The sequence below is a fragment of the Neophocaena asiaeorientalis genome, unplaced genomic scaffold (genome assembly GCF_003031525.2).
Source record: "Neophocaena asiaeorientalis asiaeorientalis breed wild unplaced genomic scaffold, Neophocaena_asiaeorientalis_V1.1 scaffold605, whole genome shotgun sequence".
Classification (NCBI taxonomy): domain Eukaryota; kingdom Metazoa; phylum Chordata; class Mammalia; order Artiodactyla; family Phocoenidae; genus Neophocaena; species Neophocaena asiaeorientalis.
In genome coordinates this window covers 508620-530815 of record NW_020172214.1, presented here as the reverse complement: position 1 = coordinate 530815, position 22196 = coordinate 508620, and the positions used below count along the sequence as shown (strand labels likewise).

At 36.3% G+C, this 22196-nt stretch overlaps 1 protein-coding gene across 1 annotated transcript in view; it reads right to left on the bottom strand.

Moving 5' to 3' along the window:
- The window catches only part of GRM5 (glutamate metabotropic receptor 5), a 510413-nt gene extending 497885 nt beyond the window's left edge, over positions 1 to 12528 (bottom strand). Inside the window, 1 exon segment of the mRNA XM_024761761.1 lies at positions 11871 to 12528. Coding sequence (XP_024617529.1) covers positions 11871 to 12528 — 658 coding nt within the window.
- Positions 12529 to 22196: the final 9668 nt, after the last annotated feature.

Sequence of the window (22196 nt, the reverse complement as noted above, 5' to 3'; positions counted from 1 at the left end):
TTTTGTAAAAGCATAGTTCAAGCATATAGATCTTGGCACACGGTGAGTGTTCATTTAATATTTAATTAATTAATGTATCAGGCAGCTTTAGATTTACAAAGTGCATTAACTGATTATTCAATTGACCATCATAACAAAACATGAGTAGAGAAAGGGCAGATATAGCCTTCTGACATCTTGCAAATGAGGATCCCTGTATTCAGAAAGGTTCAATGAACCGTCCAAGGTCATCCCAAAGTGGGAAGTCAAATATGGTCTCTGGATTAATTCCAAGATTAATGCTCTTTCCACTGATCTCAAAACCAATTCTTCGATGCGCTACTTGGATCAAAAGTCAAGTTTTCCATATTCAAATTCAGTCACTTCAGCATGAGTTTCTGCTCTTCTTCAGGAATGGGTAAGTCTTATTTCAGTTGCCTTTCATCAGAAATTTGTACAATTTCTGAAAGTATACTCATGGTCACTTTATTGTATATTAAAAACTTGAGAGCTTAGTTTTCTTCTTCATGTTTCTAAATGATATTCTTTCTTTCTACTGATGGAACAAATGTTACACTCTCCCCAGCCTCTTGAGACCTTCTAATCAGATGTAATAATTTGCCCAAAGGAATGTAATAGACTTTGAGGCTAGGAGAGAAATTTCCTGACAAGTAAACCCAAATCACTATTCCCTATAGTCATAAAGTAACACAGCCTCCTTCAAGGAAGGCGTTTTTCAAGTAAGTGAAACCAATTCAGTACAATCATTAATTCTACTGATTACTCAAAAGAACTTGAAACATTTTAGAAGAGTTTAAGACTCAGAAAAGACTCAGAGAAGAGGGAGAGGTTTGAGAATTTCAAGAAAGAAGCAGATACCAAGTAACATCAAAATCAGAGATAGGTTTGAGATTATGAATAATTTCAACCAAAGAATGTTAAGTTTGTACCAAGAAAAATGTAGTATGATTAAAAGGGAGAAAAAGTGTTTTAAGTTTTCCTAGGGTTCCACATAAATAATTAGGTAATTTTCAGAAGTCTAAAATTCAAAAAAAGAAATTATCTCAATTTTGTTAAACAAGCCAGAGAATGTCTTAATTACTAGTGACAATGTATTTTATAATTTATTGTTTGAGGTTGCCTGCTATATCCATTAGTGAGGGAGATTAAAATCTTTCCTTTTCATAAAAAAAATATTTTATTGGCACCTAAATCAGGCTTCCTATCTTGAATGGAACAGAAACTTCATACTAGTCCAGGGGGCATTAAACAGTATAAACAAAAGCATAACTAGGTCACCTGTGATGCTTCACATGGCTCCCATCAATTCCAGAATATTAAGCATAAAGTATAAAACCATATTGTGTTAAACAAAAGGATGACACACTGCTTCTTTCTTTTTCTTATCGTTTTTTTCTTCCAACAGAGATATCCATCCCTATTCACCTTAGTCATGTAAACATCCTGCTTCTAGGAGCACATATCTCACTTGTATTATTTGGTAAGGACTGGTAAGTGGAGATTGTTTTCAGAAAAAAATCTTTAAACTCTCTATAACTTTCCAAATTACACTTAATAAAGACTTCTTTCTTTCAATCTAGTTGCTTAATACAGTCATCCCTTGCCATACAGGTGTCACTTTACGGGTTCCTGCTTACACATAACCCTATTCTTTCTATAAAGGTACATTTTATATTAGTACGAGACCAGGGCTTGGTATGCATCTGAGAAAAGCCATGTGCTGACAAGTGCTTCCATCTTACTTTTTTCATAGTGTGTACAACAGAGTCTAGCACATAACATATTCCCAATAAATATGTTTAAACTAATGAGTAAATTAATTTACTTGTTGTAGCATCACATGGACCTCAAGTCCTATTAGGTATGCTTTTATATACTACATAGTTGTACTGAAACATATTGCACTTTGTCAAAAATCTATATTTTGTGTAAAATTTTCTCTCAAATCATCAAAAATGCTGCTACCAGTTTTCAATTATTTTTACAATTTCATGCAATTCAGCAAATGAAAGTACTTCCAAACCGCCAAATAATTTGGAATTTTCTCATTTTATTAGTTATCAATAACAGCTTACTGTTATCAATTATATATAAATATAAATTTATGTAATTAATATTGCCAGCTTGATTCTTCAGCATATATTTTTTAATAAAACCTAAAGTTTCAACATTAAATGTAAGGAAAATTAATTATTGTTTATATTCTCACTCTGAACAAAAAGTGAGAATTAATTATGCTCATGTAATAAGGGATGAGTGTACTAACTTGGGAACTGAAAACAATCAAATTAAATTTGATTACAAATAATATAGCCAGATAGCTTGTTTAATTTTTTTCAGTGTCTTGATATAGTTTTTCCTCTCTTTTCTCAATTTACTTCAATAAAACATATTATCAGCTTCATTTTCAATTTAAAATTTTTCAAATTCCATGAAATTGAAATTAACCTAACACAATACTTCAATATGTCTTACTTATATATTTCTCCAGCTTCTCTAAGGGATAAAAAGCCACCATATGACAATGCAATAATACAGTTTTCCTTAATAATAAATGGCCCTCTACTCTCATAAAGGAGAATCAAGGCTTGAAATCCTAACCCACATCTGGTGAAAAGCAGATATAGAACTTTGGAAAAGAAGTTATATAACCAAAGAAATATGAAGAAGGTTTATGAAGAAATTGTCAAAGACACAAATACTTGTTTTTAGAGTCCTTGAGAAAAGCAACAAAGACATACCCTTTTTACTCTATTTATATTCTATCTACTTTTCATTGTAGCTATGGGTAGCGCTGACTTTCAGATAATATTAATAATATACTAATGATAGCATAAACATCTATATCTTGATACCACTTCATAGATTATAAAAAACAGATAATTTCTGATAAGACATTAAATAGTTGATGAATAAGTTATTATTACTGTCATTGTTATATCTGAGCTATAATGATGTGTAAGAGAGCATCAGTTTTGTTTTCAAACTAGTATAGCTATTAAATATAATCTGTTTTATTTCCAAGGTCCATATTATAACCTTTTGTCTTTAAACCCAAGCCTACGGAATGCCTCAATGTGCTACAACTTTGCTTGCATTAACAAAGTTGCAGTTACTGACTAGTGAAGGGGCTGGAGCATGTCCAATTTGAAATTTACAAAGAAGTTATATAACCATTGGGCAAAATTATTTTTTTACTACAAAAGATATTCATGCTTTTTATAAAAGTGACAATTCAGAAGTGCTTAAAGTACAGCACTAATTTTCCATCTTCAACCTCCTGTTTCCACACTCCCGTCCCCTCCCGACACACACTGAAGATTATGGTGTTAACAGTCTAGCAGCTCTGGGACTTTCCAGACCTTGTTCATTTTACTACACCATGATGCATCTCAGCAGCTGGAGGAGAGGTGGTGGGATCTAGTTATAATTGTTCCAAAGCACTAAGCATCCTATGTTGTAATATATGATTACAGACTCAATTTTCAAAAGGAAAATTGGGAAGAATCTAAAACTCACTACGTTTACTGGTCACTTTCCTGGCTAATTTTGCATTTCATTCAATAATCAATTTTAAATAAGCAAAGCCAAACTGAAACATTACTGATGGGTTTTTCTTCATGTCCAAGATAAGGCAAGGCAAGTCCTTGGCAGGCTAATTTAGAAGGTACTTATTGAACACTTTGTGCCAAACTTAACAATAACTGCTTTGTATTTACTTTTTACAACCGTCTTATGGGGCAGGTATTATTATCTCAGTTTAATAATGATGAAATTATATTAACTTACTTGTGCAAAGTCTCTCTAACTAGCAAGGATATTAATGAGGATTTTCATTCAAACCTGCCTGCGTTCATACTACTACTTAAAGTGATTCCAAAGGGTTAAGAAACTAAATTCCTGAGATGTCCATGTCTTTGCAACAAACTGAATTTAAGGTCATGACTCCACTGTAGCTTGCCTATTTCATGAAACAACTTTTACTTCTAAAAGCGCTGTCTCACGTCTTACCTCACTTTATTTTACTAATGGTATTTGGCCTGATCTTCGCGTTCTAAAGAGACCTTAAATTTAGACTTGACTATATTATCAAATGAAAAGACATATAATCATTGGAAACTCAGAAAACTGAAATAAGACTGTTACTTTATATGTTTAAACTTGTGCTTTATTACACACCACATCACATGGTGCATCATGACTTATTCTATATAACCAAGGAATCACCTTATAAATAGTGTAACTACATCACATTGTATTTTAATGTGTTTATGTGTATGCATGTGTTGGAGGGGGTTAGATGTGCTAATGTGTTATATATAAACTTTTAATACCAAAATTATATAATACCTTTTGGCATTTATTTCTTAATATACTGGATTGGGATACTCAAAAAATAAAATGTTCCTATGCTTGTCTTGATCTCTGATAAAAACTAGGACTGAGAACTTGCCTTCAACCTCCTGTACTAGTGTCCTCGACACTGTCCTATATTGACGCTTAGGCCATTTATCATTAACCATATATGAATTATTTTTATTTTGCTCAAAGTCTCTACCATTTCCCACCATGGATACTTTGGAGTTCTTGCTTGTTCTTAATAACAAGGCTTAAGATCCACCCATCTAGGAGAGACAAACCAAATGACATTGTCACAGAAGCATAAACCTTTGTATGTGACTTGCATTTCTCTAGCAAATAAAAAAATTAACAATGTTAAAGAGAAAAGTAGAGTAAGTTGCTTGTAAGCTTACTTTTTAGCTGTAAGACATAGTAAGAAAAACACTGTAAATGGTAACCGTAGTACACATATGGCTATATGCAACTAAAATAAAAATTTACAGAGCAATATCTACTCTTACTATCATGTAATATACTGATATTTATATTCTACTCTATCCTATTTTATTCTACTGTATACTAACTGCTGGTCTCAGGCCACTAAATTGGTTTCACAATTAATTCATGGGTTGTGATGTACTTTTTGAAGCAACACTGACTAGATATTCCCTCATTTTAAAAGATCCTTTGTGTATGTGTGAAAAACGATGCATAAAATGCATCACTGGGGCATGATCTCTGGTTTTAAAGTCCTCTAAGATAAACATATCTGACTATCATATCTCTTGCCAAAAAGTATCCTCAATTCAACATTTGGTTAAATTGAGAAGTCTTTCTGGAGTATTTGCAAATGTGCCAAGATGAGATTTTATAACTCCTAGTTCTGACGAATTCCAAAGAAGTTTTTTATACATAAGGCTACAGCATTTAACAATATGTCTTCCTGCTCTTAAAAACTTGGTACCATACGGCTTCCTCCCATAATTGGCATCTGGAGGACGGATTGTGGCGTCTGCAATGGAGATGAGAATAGAAACAACCTACAGTCTGTACTCATCATCAGGCTCACAAAAAGGTCTTCTATGAGGTTAACTTGTTGTCACATGCCTCCTCCTTATTTTCTTTTTACTGTAATTAAATCTTTCCATGGGAACAAGGAATGGTGTTGCTTTCAAAGCCAGATAAAAAGACACATGAAATATGCTCAAAAGATATTCTCAGAAGGGAAACGAATAGTGTCTTCTTATTTCCTATGGAGGGAAGAGAATCAATGGATGTGCATTCTACTTCTCCTTGAAGCCACAACTACCCCAGTACACAGGAAGGGAGTTTGGACTTTTAATTAAAAAGAGTTGGCCTTGGGTTCAATTTTTGCTCTGTCACTAAGTAGCTACAGTATTATGCGAAAAAAATCACTTTCTCTTTCCATACCTGTTCTCTAACTTAAAAAATGGTAACTTTATCAGACTGTGTTATGGGATAAATGAATCAAGTAGAAAATTAATGACATATAGTATAAACGACCATGTTTTAACACACAGAATAATAGAATCTCAATTAAACGTGGTTATGTATACCAGGCTTATGCACAGGAGTTACCAAGAATTTAACTCACTACCTCCTAAGAGAGGCAATTCTTTCACTGAATGTGGAAACAAAATTTTGGACAGGAATCTTGAGTTGTGAGACCCAACTTTGTTAACCATCATGTACAAGTAAGGCCAAATTACTTGTCCATACTGTTTCCTCAAATGTAAGATAAAGGTGTTATTAAATGCTTACCTAAGACACTTCACACTATTAACCCAGTGTTAACATTCTACAGAGCTAACAGTAGTTTTTGTGTCTGAATTATCATCACGACCATCTGAAAAGTCATCTCAACTCTCAACACTATTCAACCCCCGAAGAAACAAAATGAAATCCCCTTAAAAAGTACTCAGTAGGGCTCATACTGACGTTTCTCATCTCTCCAAACTAAATTGTTATCTTGATATAATCACAGTTAGTAGAAAAGGTGTGATGGAAAAAGTGTGTTCCCACTTTTTAGAAGGTAAACTAAACACATAGACTATGAATCACATTCAAGGTCTTTCAACCAAAGCTTGATTGTTATCAACTTTTTAAATAATTGATGGAAAAACCGTATCATAACCTGACAGTTAGACAATATTTTAATGATGTCACATTACCAGTACCACTTACTGGTACGTTTTTCCCCCAGAGCATCACTGAGATGTTTTTTTGGCTAGAAAAAATTAGCATTCCTTTATCATTAGGTGGAAGTAACAAATTCAAGAACCAGTGCAAACAAAAGAGGGAGTTGGGTGTGAATAGCATTTTACAATTAATCAAGGGAGGCATTTTGGCACATCATTTTTATAAAGAAGCAAAACTGTGAAAACTTACAAGTGCCTGCTACTGATCCACATGCTATATATTCATTAAGTGTGAGCTGGATACTACTTTAACACAAATACACTCATTCACCAAACAGTCGTTGAGCCCCTATTATGTGCTAGGCACTCTGACAGGCCCTGGGCAGGTACAGTGGAGTTTCAACTAAAGCCAGCAAAAACTGTGAAGTGTGAAAATCCTGTACATCATCCATAAAGCACAGTATGTATGGTCTGTGCCAATTTGTAATTCCTTTCCTCAATGAAACTGAGCTGTATCAAGAGGAAGCATGTAATAATGGAATATATGCAGGTGTCTGACTACTTAGAGCATCCAAACTTTCAGGAAGTTATCAAACCTCTAGCTTTGAACCTGAAGTATGGGTAAAGCATTTTAAATGTTCTTTCTTGCCCACAGCAATTATTCCATTGAAATCTCAATAATATTAATGCATGTTAATACATTTATTTTGTTTTTATTTTGAAGTTTAAACATTGTCGTAGTATCCTATTTGGGAGGGGCAGTTCAAGTATAGTCATTGGGATGAAAACGCTTATCCTGGACTCTACCTTGAAGGTATTTATTATTGCACATGAATTTATGGTTAGGTAGGTAATGTTTATAGTTTCAGTTAGGATATATTGTATGATTGAAATTGACTGTGGGTCAGGAAGGCAACTGTGTGGCTCTTCACTGGGTGCTCTCACATAGTTGAGGTCAAGTGGTCTAAGACGGCCTCATCTGGAAAACCTGGCAGCACTCATCCTTCACAAGGTGATGACAGGGTTCTAAGACAGACAGACTAGGAAAAAAGTCTTCATTTCCACCAAGTTCTATTGACCAAAGCAGTCACGTGGCTAGTGCCGCATGAGAGTGGAAGGGAACTATTAAGTTACAAAGCAAAGGGGTCATCAATGGAAATCATCAGAGCCAAAGCAATGGATCTGCCACACCCCTAAACAGGCAAGCACCATAGACTCTGTACTATCATGGGCACATGTACCAAGGTTTCCCAATGTATGGAGGCAAAGGACCCCTTACATTTTCTTAGAGCAGAGACAGTGGCAACTGGACTGTCTCCTTTACAAAGAATACAATTTTTTCTTCTCAGTTACTGCACGCTCCTTTCACAAGCTGCAGAGCTACAGTGGTTTGTATTTTTTTCTTTTTTTGTTTTCATACATTTAATCTCCTTGCCTTGAAGGCCTGGACAATATGTGTGCATAATATAACAAGCCACCATAAATATATAGTCCTGTAGCCTACGGAAAAAACATAAGCCAAGGAAATGCAAGTGGAGGAGATTAACCTTGAAGCTGAAACCCAAGGCTTCTTGTGCTTGTGCTCTCCTCTGAAATTCTGCGATGCCACACACATTCTCAAAGGAACATCTTGTGTTAGCTGCCAAGAGGACTGAGAGACAAAGTACTGCACGTTTAGGTATAATGTAAATGGGCAACGTGGGGGAACAAAAAGCTTTTTTGAAAATAAGACAATGTCTTTTTATAGACCTCAATGCCTGTGTGAAAGCATCTGGAAATTTCCATACTCTTCAAGAAAGAAGAATATCAACTGAGTGAAAAAAGGTAATTATACAGACATGGGCGTAAGTTTGAGATACTGAGGTAGGGTGATCTAGGGCTAAAGAGAACTGTCCCAATCCAGCCATAGAAAGAGGCTCAAGTGAGAACTGGTATTGTCATTTCACGGGAAGTCCCGCAGGGGCTTCCTGAAGGGCCAGACAACAGAAACCCAGGCATCACCTTGGGGACTTGCACAGTACCCAGCAGAGCTGTACCTTGTTACTCAAGCACTTTTCTGATCCTGGAGGTAAATTTTACCTTGTAAAACTTCCTACTCCACTGCTCCTATGGCGATAAATTTTAAGACATAATACCACGTAACCTAGCCACTTACTTGCTGAGGATCCAAGCAATATAAATACCCCTTGATTAAACCACATAAAACAATAAACCAAAAAGCATTTCTTCCAGTCTTCAATGTTTGTATTCAAAGTTTGTTCTCTCCTAAATTCTGGTGGTATCTTCCAAATATTTTGCCCAAACTTGTCAACAAAATTTCTATTGGCCTATTTTTGAAAAAATAATTAAATTTGCCTGAATTTGGCAATAAGTTTTTATTTTTACTTAAGTTTTTATTGACTTTTCTTGTCCACAAATAGAATATTTTCTCTTAATTATTATGTTGCAATAGGGAGTCTATGCTTGTAATACACAACTTCAAATGTTTGCATGTAGAAATTATATAAAAGAAAGTCTCTTCCATTCCACCCTATTCCTTAACTCCTTAGAACTCCTACCCAGAAGGAGCAACTGTTACCAGTTTTGCTCTTCTCTGAGAACAATTCTATGAATATTCAATCAAATGATTTTTACAAACTCCATTTTATACAAATAACATACCATTTACATAGAACTGTGCTTTGCTTTTTTCACTTAAAATGATCTTGGAGATCATTATGACCTCATTACCTATAGAGTGTCTCATTCATTTTAATAGCTACCTAATAATATACTTTACGGATGCATTATAATTTATTTTATTGTATCACTCAGTATAGGGATATAATTAGGTTGGAAAAAAACAGATTAAATTAGTAAGAGTCAAAGGTCATGATGATGAGTTTCTCTTTGAACACAATCTTGGATTAGCATCTCCTACAGACTGACCAAGGCCTACTCTTCTGAAGCTAGATGGAAGTTCCTAATGAAATTTGTGATTGATCTGAGGTAAACCGAACATAGCTTCATCCTTGGTCTCCTGCAAACATGTTTTTTTACTTTCTCACCTTCTCATATTTCCTCCTGCCCTTTACTGGAAACCCATGCCTTCTTAATTTTCACCAGTTGTCAGTATTCCTCCTATTAAAATTCCACTGTCAAATTCATTTCCTTCTCTAAGACTTCCACCATGGCCTCCATCACCATAGAGCAGGATGTGATTTTTTTCTCCTTCAATTTACTTGAGAAACATTTGTAACTCCGTGTCATCTTGAATTATGGTTATGGAAGTATTAGTGCGTGCTCCATCTCCTTTGCCAGACTGCTTGCCCATTGAGGGTGGTAATGTACAAAACATAGGGCTGTCCTTCACAGGACTATTAGAGCCTTTTGTATATTTTGACTTAATAAATATGTGCTCATAAATATATATCCTCTGGGTGTGATTCTATTGGATTCTGCTGAATTAGAATAGGGCACTGAATTAGCAGTTAGTAGCTGTGAGCCCTCCTCCTGCCTCTGAAGTTGCTATCAGGTAGTTATTGGATGAAGTATATAAACTCTTAAAACATTTGTATTTTAAAAATGGAATAAAATATCTGGACTATCTAGATCACGGCTTGTTGTGAGAATCAAATGAAATAGTGGTTTTATAAGAAAAATCTCAGCATTAGGAAAAAAAATCAAAGGTCTCCTAGTCCAATGACCTATCCATTGATCAAAATCTCTATATATCAGCATCTTTGTACGTAAACCATAAACTTACGTATGAAAATTTCCAGAGGCTTAGAAGTATCAATCCAGTATAGAAGGCCATTTTATGTCTGTGCAGCTCTGAATATTGTTAAGAGTGGCCATACAGTGAAATCCATGTTATGTCACTTGATAATGAAAAGTTTGCTATATCTAATTGGTGACAGGCTCCCAATCTCTGAAGTAGTCTTACTCTGGTCATTTCATTAATTTCCCAATAACTCAATCCCACTTTTACAAGATTAGATTGTTTGGAACACAGTGACAGTATTATTGCAGAATTTAAAAATCTCAACTGAGATTTGAACCTCACGAACATTCGAATCTCAGCTCTTTCACTTAATTCTTGACATTAGGCAGGTGGCTTACATTTTCTATGCTTCAGTTCCCTCATTTGTAAAGTGGGGATCAAAACGTAATCTATCTCATAGGTTTGTTTGAGTACTATCAATAAATATCTTTATAGAATATATATATGAAAAAAACCTTTTCATAGTGCCTCAGTAGTTGATAGCTATAACTAACTTTCAATGTTATTCTCAGGTCTATTGATCCAACTGAAATGACTTTGTATAATGTAACAATGTGTCCATATTGGCTATACTGGATGAAATATACTTACACAAGAGATTAAATGATATGAATATATTATTATTTGATTTTATTTTAAGAAATAAAAAAATTTAAAAAACAGAAAAAAATTAATTAATTAAAAAAATAAAGTAAAAATCTCAACTAATCCTAACAATGATCTAATGAGCTATACAAAGTCTTGTGTACCTTCTTTGGTATATTGTAGTGTTTAGCATAGGCAGTATGCCGTCCTAGAAAGAGTGCTACATAATGAGTAAGCCTCACAATTTGTGTATCTTAACCTCTGTAGGTCAAATCAAACCTATTCCAAACAGTGTTGGTTGAGAACTAACAAATAATGTATACAAACGCATTTGAAAAGCACCATCAACAATAATCAGGGCTGATACTATTATTACCTGGTATAGAACCTCAGTCATATTTTCCTTCCTCACTATGATTTCCACATAAAGAAGCAATAAATTTCAAAGCAAACTAATGCTGCATTATTAAAACTTATACTCCCTGAGAATGTCCTATACAAGGATAGAACTAATTCATACACATCTCCATTTCAGATTTAACAATACACTCTACTGAAAAATAGTTGTAAGACTAAACCGTTTGGTAATTTTCTATTACAACATACCTGGGCCAGAACTGGCTGCCTGCAGGCCTTATGTGTATGTATGTGTACCTCCCTTTAACTATCAGAAACTCTCAGGTACTCAGAGCAAACTTACAGTGTTAAAATGTAAGGAGTTCAAAGAAGATCTAGAAATCTTAAAAATCCCTATCATCATTATAGAAGATGTACAAATAATGTAACACATAAACCAAAAAAAAGTATCCATTTTGCCAACTGATGGTCGCATAATCACTCATGTTAGCTTATATCTATTTTGCTCTAGACATCTGCCATCCCGTCCCTTCTTATATAAGTGGTATAACTGAGCCACTCAAAAGATCTCAAATAATTAGGACAATTTTAGCCATCCAAAACTTGAAAGTTTAACTGGGAAGCTATCAGGTACACAAGACGTACTCGGTGTAAAGAAAACTTACCTTCTGTGTGCACCGCTGACACATAGGTCCAGTTGTACCTCTTCACTATGTCCACCATGGCCCGTGCCTGCTGGGCATCTGAAGGCACGACCCTCATGAAGTACTTGAACAGAGTTTTGTCGCTCAGATCCATGCTTGTTGCCGAGTAAGCAATTTGAGGTATGTTGAAAAGCTGGAGCAAGTTCTGGACCTGAATGGCCACAGAACTGGAGCCAGGCCCGATGACCCCGACTATGGGCTTCTTAGAGCGGAAGGAAGAGGAAGAGCCATCCACACAGCGCACCAAGCCTTCTTCTTCTGAAGAAATGAGGGAGTCCCTTATAAACTCAATGCTCTGCTCTAGGGCCACGGCCGAATGCCAGCAGGAGTCCCTGATCTCACAGCCCAGGGTGATGTTGGGCAAGAGCGTGGGGTCTGAGTTGATCCTTTCCAGGGTGTGCAGCATGGCCTCCACCCTCTGAATGCCATACTGTTCACGAACTGCCCCACACTTCCGCTCATGAACTTTGTCCACAGTGGGCTGGTGGTGGACAGAAAAGAGAGCCCCGATAATGATGTCACCAGGCATGTGAGCCACCACCCTCCTCTCGCTGGACTGTGCGCTCCCACGGACATCTTCTTTCAAAAGCAGGACTGACAGGATCAACAGAAGGACCATTTTAGGAAAGGAGTTCAAGCTAATAAAGACAGCATGGTGGGGAAAACTTAGGCGAGTTCCGAGAGAGAGAATCCGGTGATGTCCTATGGTGAGCCACAAACCAAAAAATCAGCCAGTGATTTAGATGTGCTCTCTAAAGGACCACCATGTCCCCAGGGACCATTTAGTTAGATGCATCCATATGTGATCACGATCTTCAAAACCTGGGGAAAAAAAATAGAATGGGGATTTAGCAACGTAAGTGCAACCGGATTGGGAAGCTCGAACGGTCTATGCTAATAGAGAAAGAGAGGTCTTTCTGATGTAGGTAACTTGAGAAAAAGAATCCAAAAATCTTTCTGACTCCTCTTTGCCTGTCTCCTTTGTGATTCTGTGATTTGATAAAAGCAGCTGATACAGCTTCTTGATCCTACCTGGCTTAGGTTAATATTTTTTTCATTTGCTCATCTGGAGTACACAAAACCAAATCTCATGTGTGGGAGACCCAACTATACTCTGACACGAAGGTGAGGGAAAGCACCTAAAAGAAGTAGGCCATGAACAGAAACCTTCAAAAAAACCCAAAATATTAGACGTTGGTGATCCCAATAATAACGACGGTATTTTTGTGTGCTTGCTTTAGAAATGCTCTTTGTGTCCTTCCAAATTTTCAGCATTAAGCACGTACTGATTATGCAATTAAAAACTAAAGTTACTTTAAAAAAAGCCTACAAACCCCATCTTCAAATGCAATGTAAAGCAAGTTGAATAACATTCCCAACAAGTATTGAGCTTAGTTTCCATACAATATAGACCAAAGACAAATGAGGTCAGATCAGTATTTTCACGTTAAATGAACTATAGGATAGAAAAGGGTTGGAAGATTACAAAGTAAAATGCCCCCAAATACAAAGGCAGAGTGCAATGGTACCAATTTTTGCAGAAAAGAATATTCAGGTTCAAATTCCAGTTCTGCTACAAAGAGCTATTACTAAATTGTTTAACCTCTCAGCACCAGAATTTTGTCATCTGAAAAATGGGGATCATATGTGCTAGGCTGCCCTTATGGGAATCAATATAAGATACCAACTGTGCAAATGTTTTGTATATTGAAAACGGCTATATATATTCAAGACATGATTTTCTTCTGTTATTAAATTTCCAAGGGCCTTCCGTGGCTAGGTGGTGAGGACAGAAAATTCTCTGGCAACACTCTCAGTTCTCCAGAGTCTTCAAAGTAATTACAGAGTCTTGTAATAAAATTGACAGTAATCAGTCCTTTACCCCGATCCAGGAAAAATTTCCACATCATGAAGATTCAAAGGGCTGGAGGGATGCATATTTGGAACTATACTTCCAAGTAGAAACTTAGTATAGCTATGAATATAGTCATCTATTTCAGTTTAAACTCCTGGGGAAGAAGAAAATTTTGTCCCAGGTTGCCTACAGCAAATTCTAGCATGATTTGTAAAAGAGAACTGACAAATTAGTGATCTGGGTTATCTAAAGGATTGTTTAAGAGACTTATTTTGTAAGTTATTAGCTCTGCCAGCCAAAGATCTCAAGTTGTCTTAAAGTGACTCCCTAAGCATCACCTTTCAAAGACAGGTGATGTTGCTTCAGGAGTTTATGCAATTATGATGTTTCTTCAAGAATACCAATGGTTTTCAAGACTCATCAGATCTGCAAAAATTCTAGTCCAGACACATAATGAATATAACCTGAATCACATTTCTAATCACTCTCACCCTCATTTTCACCATTTCCTTCCACTGTTTCCAATGGCAACAGAGAAATGCTCCCTCTGTACAGTGCCAAACACTAAAACACACACATGCATGCACACACACACACACACACACACCTCATCAAATAGCTACATGCTCCAGAGTAACTAGATTTTTAGCAATATTTAGGGGAAAAATCAGCTTTGGTATGGAAGTTGGCATTGTAGACAAGGGGGAAGGAAACAAAGACATATTAATTTTCTCGTTGGGAAATTATCTGAATATTCTCAAGCTTTCCCTTCACTTTACTTAGACCAAAGACTTGGGGACCAATGCTTATTATCATGGTCATGTGAATTCTACTTCAGACAAAAAAAAATCTGAAGTAAAAGGAATCACAATTTCTCATTAAATCCAGAATGTTAGTAAGCAAATCCAGTAACAAAACAGGACTCATTTTTATTATGTTAGAGCATCAAAGCGACATGAGAGACTAGAAGTGGCCCATCAAACTGATGAACCTAAAATATCGATCTCATGCATTTTATGTTAGAGTTATTTCCAGCAAGCCCCATGTATTGAGAATATATATTGATACACACACACACACACACACACACACATATATATATATATATGTAACTTCCTATGATAGGCTAAATTAATTACTTAACTCATTCAACAAATATCTATTAACTACAGAATGGCAAAGACTAATATAACAAAGAAGTACAGTGATGTACATTGATAATTACTATCATTATCTTTCATTGAGCACCCATCATACACCAGGCGTTTATTCACTAACTCATTAATCATATATTTATGGCCTGCCTATGCTATGACTCTCTCCTGGGAATCATATATTCAAGAGAAAACAGGGTGTACATGCTCCCTATACTCATGGGGCTTACAAATCAGTACTCTAAAACAGCAGTCCCCAGCCTTTTTGGTACCAGAAACCGGTTTCCTGGAAGACAATTTTTCCACGGAAGTGGGGGGGGGGATGGGTGGGGATGATGATTCAGGCGGTAACGCAAACAACGGAGAGCAATGGGGAGCGGCAATGAAGTTGCACTTGCACGCCGCTTACCTCTTGCCGTGAGGCCTGGTTCCTAACAGGACGGTCTGGTACCAGTCCAAGGCCCAGGGGTTGGGGATCCCCGCTCTAAAAGGTGACTTGAACTGGAACCTGACGAATGCAAAGAACAATAAAATGAAGAATGAAGTCAGTCATGTGAAAAGTGTGGCTAGAGCATAAATAATGAGGGCAATTATGGTACAAAATGAGGTTGGAAAGATACGGAACGGCCAGACCATGTAGGATCTTGTAGGCTCTCAAGGAATTTGGAGCTTAAGTGCAACAGAAAGCCACTGAGGAAGTGTAAACAAATGACTGGCACAACCCAATCTTAGAAAAGATTCTCCTAGCTCCTCATTGTTCCGGATAACGGACTTGAAAAATCTGAGACTCTTATAATACTCTAGGTAAGAGATGATAGTGGCTTGGCTATGATTGGTGACAGTGGATATGGAGAGAAGTGGACACAGTCAGATATCTTTTGCAAGTAGAATCAACTGGACTTGCTGACGGACTGGATGTGGGTAAGGTAGAGAGGAATCAGTGTCTACTCCTAGGTTTTGAGTCTAAGAAACTAGTATATTCTGGTATCATTAAAAGGGATGGGACTGACTGGAACAGAAACAGATGGGCTCAAGGGAAAACAATGATTTTCTTTTGAACATGTTAAATTTGAGATGCTTTGGAAGCATCCAGGTATAGCTGTCAAAGAGGAAGGAAGACATGTAAGCGTGGACCGAGAGGAGTTTTTTGGCTTAAAGATGTAAACTGGGGGTCACCAATATATAAACCCTTTGAAATGAATAAAATTACCTAGAGAGCAAGTATAAATAAAGAAAAGGTAGGGCTGAAAAGTAAGCCCCACAGAGAGGTAAGGCTGTGGGGAAAGCCAGCTAAGGAAACAGAGGTAGCTCAGAAAGTAAGGAGAGAAAGCAAGAACATGTGATACCAGAGATGCCAAAAGAGAATGTCCTGGGCACTTTATAGTTGCAGACATATGCAAGGCTTTCATGCTTCTCGTTCCCCCAGAAGATATTATATTCTATGTGCATTGTGTATCTGCGTCTGTATGTGGGTATGTCTGTATGTGTGGTATGTGTGTGTCAATAATCCTTATAACAACCCTGAGATGTAGGTATTATTTTATTCTATTTTCCTAATGATGTAATGGGTTTTAATAACTTAAAAACAAGCCAATCATGGAATGATGGAGCTAGAATTCATGCCTACGCCTAGTGACTCCATAACATACTCTTATTATCATCTTTTGTCACCTTACCACCCCTTCTGCCAAGAGAGGTATTTCCGAAGTCCATGAAAACTGAGAGGGGCCACCCAAACACAGTTTGAACTTCCAAGGGAGCTAGAATCTAACAGGAGTTTGCTTAAAAAATAGAGAGTGATGAACATTTCGGAAAAAGAGATGATTCATACCTAGAAGGTACAAATGTGTATGACTATCTGGCACAAATATATTTTTATTGCCCTGGCATCCCCTACTAGATTATGACCTGCCAGATTATAAATCAATGATTGTTTCATAATCTGCCTTGAATACACACAGTGACTATATTTTATTGATACTAGCTATGAAGCTCAGATACCTGGAAAGTATATTCTGAAATTATGACTTAGAAATTTGACAGAATTGTGCTACAACTCAGATTATTATAAGGTTAAACAACAAGTCATCCCACATGCTCCCAAAATACAAGAAATCAATACAGCATAAATTCTAAATAGACCGACAGAGTATACCCTAGCTCTATCAGCATCGCTCATTTGTTCAGTAAGTCTTTATTAAGTAACTGTGCTGTACCAACCACTCTTCTAGTCCCTGAGGATTCAATTATGGGCAAGGCAGACACAAATTCACGCCCTCATGGAGCCTGTAATCCAAGGTGGTTTGTCAGACTATAAATAAGGAAATAAAATATTGTATGCTATACAGTAATAAGTGTTAAAGAGAAACAATAAGCCAGGGAAGGAAGATAGAAAGTATCAGAGATATGGAAAAAATTTTAATAATGTAGCCAAAGAAGTTTAAACTGTAAAAGTAAAATTGGGTAAATAACTAAAAGAAGTAAGAGAATGAGTCATGCAAATAACAAGGGAATGAACACTCCAGGTTAAAAAAAAAAGTAAATGCTAAGTCCCTGAGGCAGGTTTATGCTTAGTGTGTTGAGAAACAGCAAGGAGGCCAGTGTGACTGCAGTGAAGTAAAAGTGGGGAGAAAGGAAGAAGGGAGGTTTGAGAGTTAGTATGATGATCAAAGCCTTTTTGGACTTTGAAAGACTTTGGCTTTAACATTGTGTGAGAGTGATGTTCTGGAAGAGTTTTCAATAGGGGAGGGACACACAATGACCAACTTTTCAACAAGAATAAGGGCACAAAGGCAGAACCAAGAAAGCAATTAGGAAACTACTGCAATAATTCAGGTGAGAGAGATGACAGAGGCCTGGATCAGGAAGATGGTAGTATAGGTAGTGAGAACTAGTAGGATTCTGAATATATCTTGAAGATAGAGTGAAAGGGTTTGCTGTCAGATCTGACTTGGACTGTGAAGGAAAGAGAAGGATCAATGAGGACACTAAAGTTTTCGGTCTGAGCAAATAAAAGATGGTGCCATGTTGACTGAGACGGAGAAAACTGTGGAGGAACAGATCTGGGTAGAGATAACCGAAATTCAGTTTTGATACACCAATTTTTAATTCTTGTTAGAAATTCAAGAAGAGATATTTAATAAGCATCTGATATAAGAGGCTGAAATTCTGGAGAGAGGTCTGCATAGGAGATATAAACAGAGGAGGCATCAGTATGTAGATGCTCTTTTTTGTAAAACATAAAACTGGATGAAATCACCTAGGAATTGGAAAGAGAAAAACTAGTTCTGAGACTGAGGTCTGGGGAATTTCAATGTTTAAACTCTCAAAGACCCAGAGACAAGGAAAAACCAGCAAAAGAGACTGAAAAAAGTTTTGAACAGAAACCTTATCTTGTAAAGTGTATGTGTGGTGGGGAGGGGGATGAAATGTGAAGTATTCAAGTTCTATTAAAGCAAAAATAAAAACAGATATGGCTGTGTTTTCACAAGAAATATTATGAGTGTGTGTGCACGCACACAGTCGGGAAACATACACAGTGACATTAATGAGATGTCCTCTGGGTGATGGGAATATGCATAATTTTTAATTTCTTCTTTGCTTTTATCTGTGCTTTCTAAGGTTCTGAATTTCTACTAGCAAAGCTATTTGTTATTTGTGATATTTTTTTAAATGTGGGATTGAGGGATCTACTTTTTAAATTTCTGCCCCAGTCTCTCTTATGGTCATCTCCTCTCAATCTGCCCCTCCTTGGAAGTCTGCTAGTCAAGTTAAATTTGGGTCTCCTTTAGGTATTCTGAATATATCTTGAACCCCTTTGCCCCAGTGGTTCTGTTCACGCTGCTTCTTAGCCCTGATATGCTCTTGTTTCATGGCCTTAAGGCAGAGTTTTTAAGAGCATTGGCTTGGAGTCAAGTAGACTCGGGTTTGAATCCTGGCACTGCCATCTGTTGGCTGTGTGCCCTTGATCACTTAGCTTCTCTGAGCCTAACTGGAATGAGAATAGTACCTACCTCAAAGAGTTTTAATGAGGATTGAATGAAGTAATATTTTTCAATAGGCCCTTTATAAAAGCTTCCCAGGTCCCTCACCTTGCAGTATGTGCTGTATTCTAAATGCAAGTGGCATTTTTGTCCATTTGTAATGTTATTTATTAGGCTAGTATTATAGCTATTTATACATGTTTTGCCTTCCAATAGACTTCAAACTCTTTAAATATTAAATCTGTGCCATACGCAACACCTAGTATTAACAGATATTCAATAAATCCTGCTGAATGAACAAATAAGTAAAGGGAGTTGCCTGCACTTCGCTTTCTGGTCAGTTACTTGATTGAGATGTAAAGATAGTGCCCCCTGCCTCACTGTGGAAAACTGGAAAATGGATATTGAAACTCAAATGGGTCCAGGGGACATCAAAAAGAGAAGTACGGACTAACAAAGTAGGAGGGAGAAACCTTTGGTGTTCCCCATGGCTTTTTGATATATTAAGGAAAATAGCATCATAGAACTATAAAGAGTCCTACAGATGATTCAGTTTAACTGAGACCCACGGAGAATAAATGATTTTTAGCAGGCCTAGGACCAGAACCGAGAAAATATCGTCTCAAAACCCAGATTTAATCACACCCTGCAACTTGGTGTCTGTTCTTCTACAATTTTCTAAGCATATAACCTTTAATACATAGATTTTTTATTTAAATGGAATATTAGTATGAAATCTACATTGCAATATACTTTTATTCTCTACATAATGTATTATAAATACCTTTTGAGATCAGTTCATTTTGATGATGGGGATAACAATAAGAATAATTAAAATTCACAGAGAGCTTACTATGTTCTAGGCACTGTGCTTAGCGTTTCACACGAAACGTCATTTAACTATCATTTAAAAAAACTGTAAGATAGATCATGTTATGTATATTTTATGCTTGAAGTATCTGGGACTCAGAGAGAGAGAACAGTTTGGCTAAGATTCTAAAGCAAGTGAGTAGCAGAGCCAAGATTCACACTTAGAGCTTCTATTTCTTTTTACCAGTTGCATAGTATTCAATTATATGAGTGCACAAACATTTATTTAATCACTCCCTATTTTTGGATATTTAGATTGTTTGTAGGTTTTACTACTATCATCAACAACGTTGCACTTTAATTACTTTTAAAACTATTTCTGTAGGAAAAATGCATGATATTGCTGGCATGAATCTTCCCACATTTTACAATCTATTAATTTAGATTGTAAAAGGTGGCATTTACTTCACTCTCAGTCCCTTCTCCTTAAGCTTTTCAATTCTGGCTACCACACAATGTTCTTTCCATAAGAACCTGCTTTCTCTTGCTTGTATACAAGTTCATGAGTGAGGCCATTTCTCCTTAGATATCTCACCAGGAGGTTCATTCATTCATTTAACAAAAGTCTGGTAGAAAAAAAAAAAAAGGAGGGGGAATAGTAAAACCATATTATTTTATTTTCAGTGTACGGAGCCTTTTCCCTTTTACTCCTATTTCAAACTAAAACAAAATTACCACTAAGAAAGTCTGATTATCCCCAATTCATATATCAGAAAATAGAGTCTCCAAGATAATAAATTATTTGCTTTAGGTTATAACTCTGATGTGGTAGGTGTGAGAGATTGGTAGCTATGTTTTTTAATTCATCATATATAGGTGAATATATATATTCTATACATGTATATTCTTGCATAGATAATGGGAAGAAATTAATACAATAATTTTTAAAAGCTTTCAAAATGTTATAGATCTATGATCTAAAAATATGGAGTACTTTAATTCAATCAAAAGTAGTAAATGATAGGAGTTTATATAAATAGTATAACTTATATGGTACTTTGATTTAGGGTCCTATTTTCAGAAGCACTGGGCTACTTTATTCAATGTTCTATATCATATACTTTGGGTTCATAGCATAATAAAATTAATCACTACCCCATTACAAAAAAACAATATATATCTAATATGCATGAAAGTACTGGGCCTCAGGTAATCATACAGTCCCATACTGGATCCTAAATGAATAGGAAGAAGAAGTATTGGTGGGTAGAATTTACCATAAATGACAACTTACATAGTAATCAGATTCACAGCTTGCATTGTCTTTTATTTTCAACAATCTTCTCAAACACTGACCATCTTTCTGGCACAAATTTCTCTTATATAACTTAATCCCCACACAAGCGAATCATACAGCTCAGGACATCAACAGTAAAATGATTCCTTCTGCCTGAGCAACAGCCTCATCACATATAGGGGTGTCAATGTTGCATATACCATGGATGGCTTTGACACATTTTCCTGAAAACCAGTGCATCCGAAAGATAAGAGACACTCTGAGGTATAATGATACCGAGAGCGTTATAGTCCGAGGAAAGCTCCACTGTTGTATCTATCTCAAGCACACATCTGTGACCCTGTAAACAAGGAAGTCCAGCACCCCCTCCACTTAGCCCAGGACAAAAAATATGCCATATTTTAACTGAAACCCCCTTAAAGCAAAAAGAGGCCATAAAATAACATTGTACAAAAGTGAAATCTGTAATTTTGTGCATTAATGAAAAGGTGCTGGCAGTAGAATAAAAGCTCACTAAATCATTGTAAATCATTACACGATTGGTTTAGTAGTCCATGAAGACCTAAAACAGCCTTCTACAGCAAAGCAATAAAAATGATGTAATCCACCGTTAACTAGTTTCAATTTAATTATCATGCAGGGATTCTAAATTTCTTCCCATTTTGCAGCCTTCAGCTGCTTTCTTTTTATTTATGGCACACCTCTCAAGACTGTAAGGCATTATGGTGCATATTATATTGCCTATCATCAGGTGCTTGAAAATGTGGTTTTGCATTTTTAACTCAATCTCTAGTTACTTATTAATAGCTGATATTTATTGAGTGCCTACTTTGTGCTAAATAATATATAAGCATAATTTAATGTAAGTTTCACAACAACCCTGAGGGGTAGGTATGATTACTACCTACATTAAATATCTCTCGAAATTGAGGTTTAGAGGTGAAGAATCTTGCCAGAAGTCTCATACATATAATAAATGGCAGAGTCAGGACATGAATCCAGTTTCTCTCCGGCTCCAAAGCTCACACCCAACATAATCAGATGATACTGTTTCCCATCCGACCAAATGGGTTGGTTAGTTAAACCTTATGCACTGGCTGCAAAACATTCTGGAGACTCTGCTTTCCACTAAATTCTTATGTAATGTCAATCAGCTTCATTCGGAAGCTGTACAAACCAACCAAATAA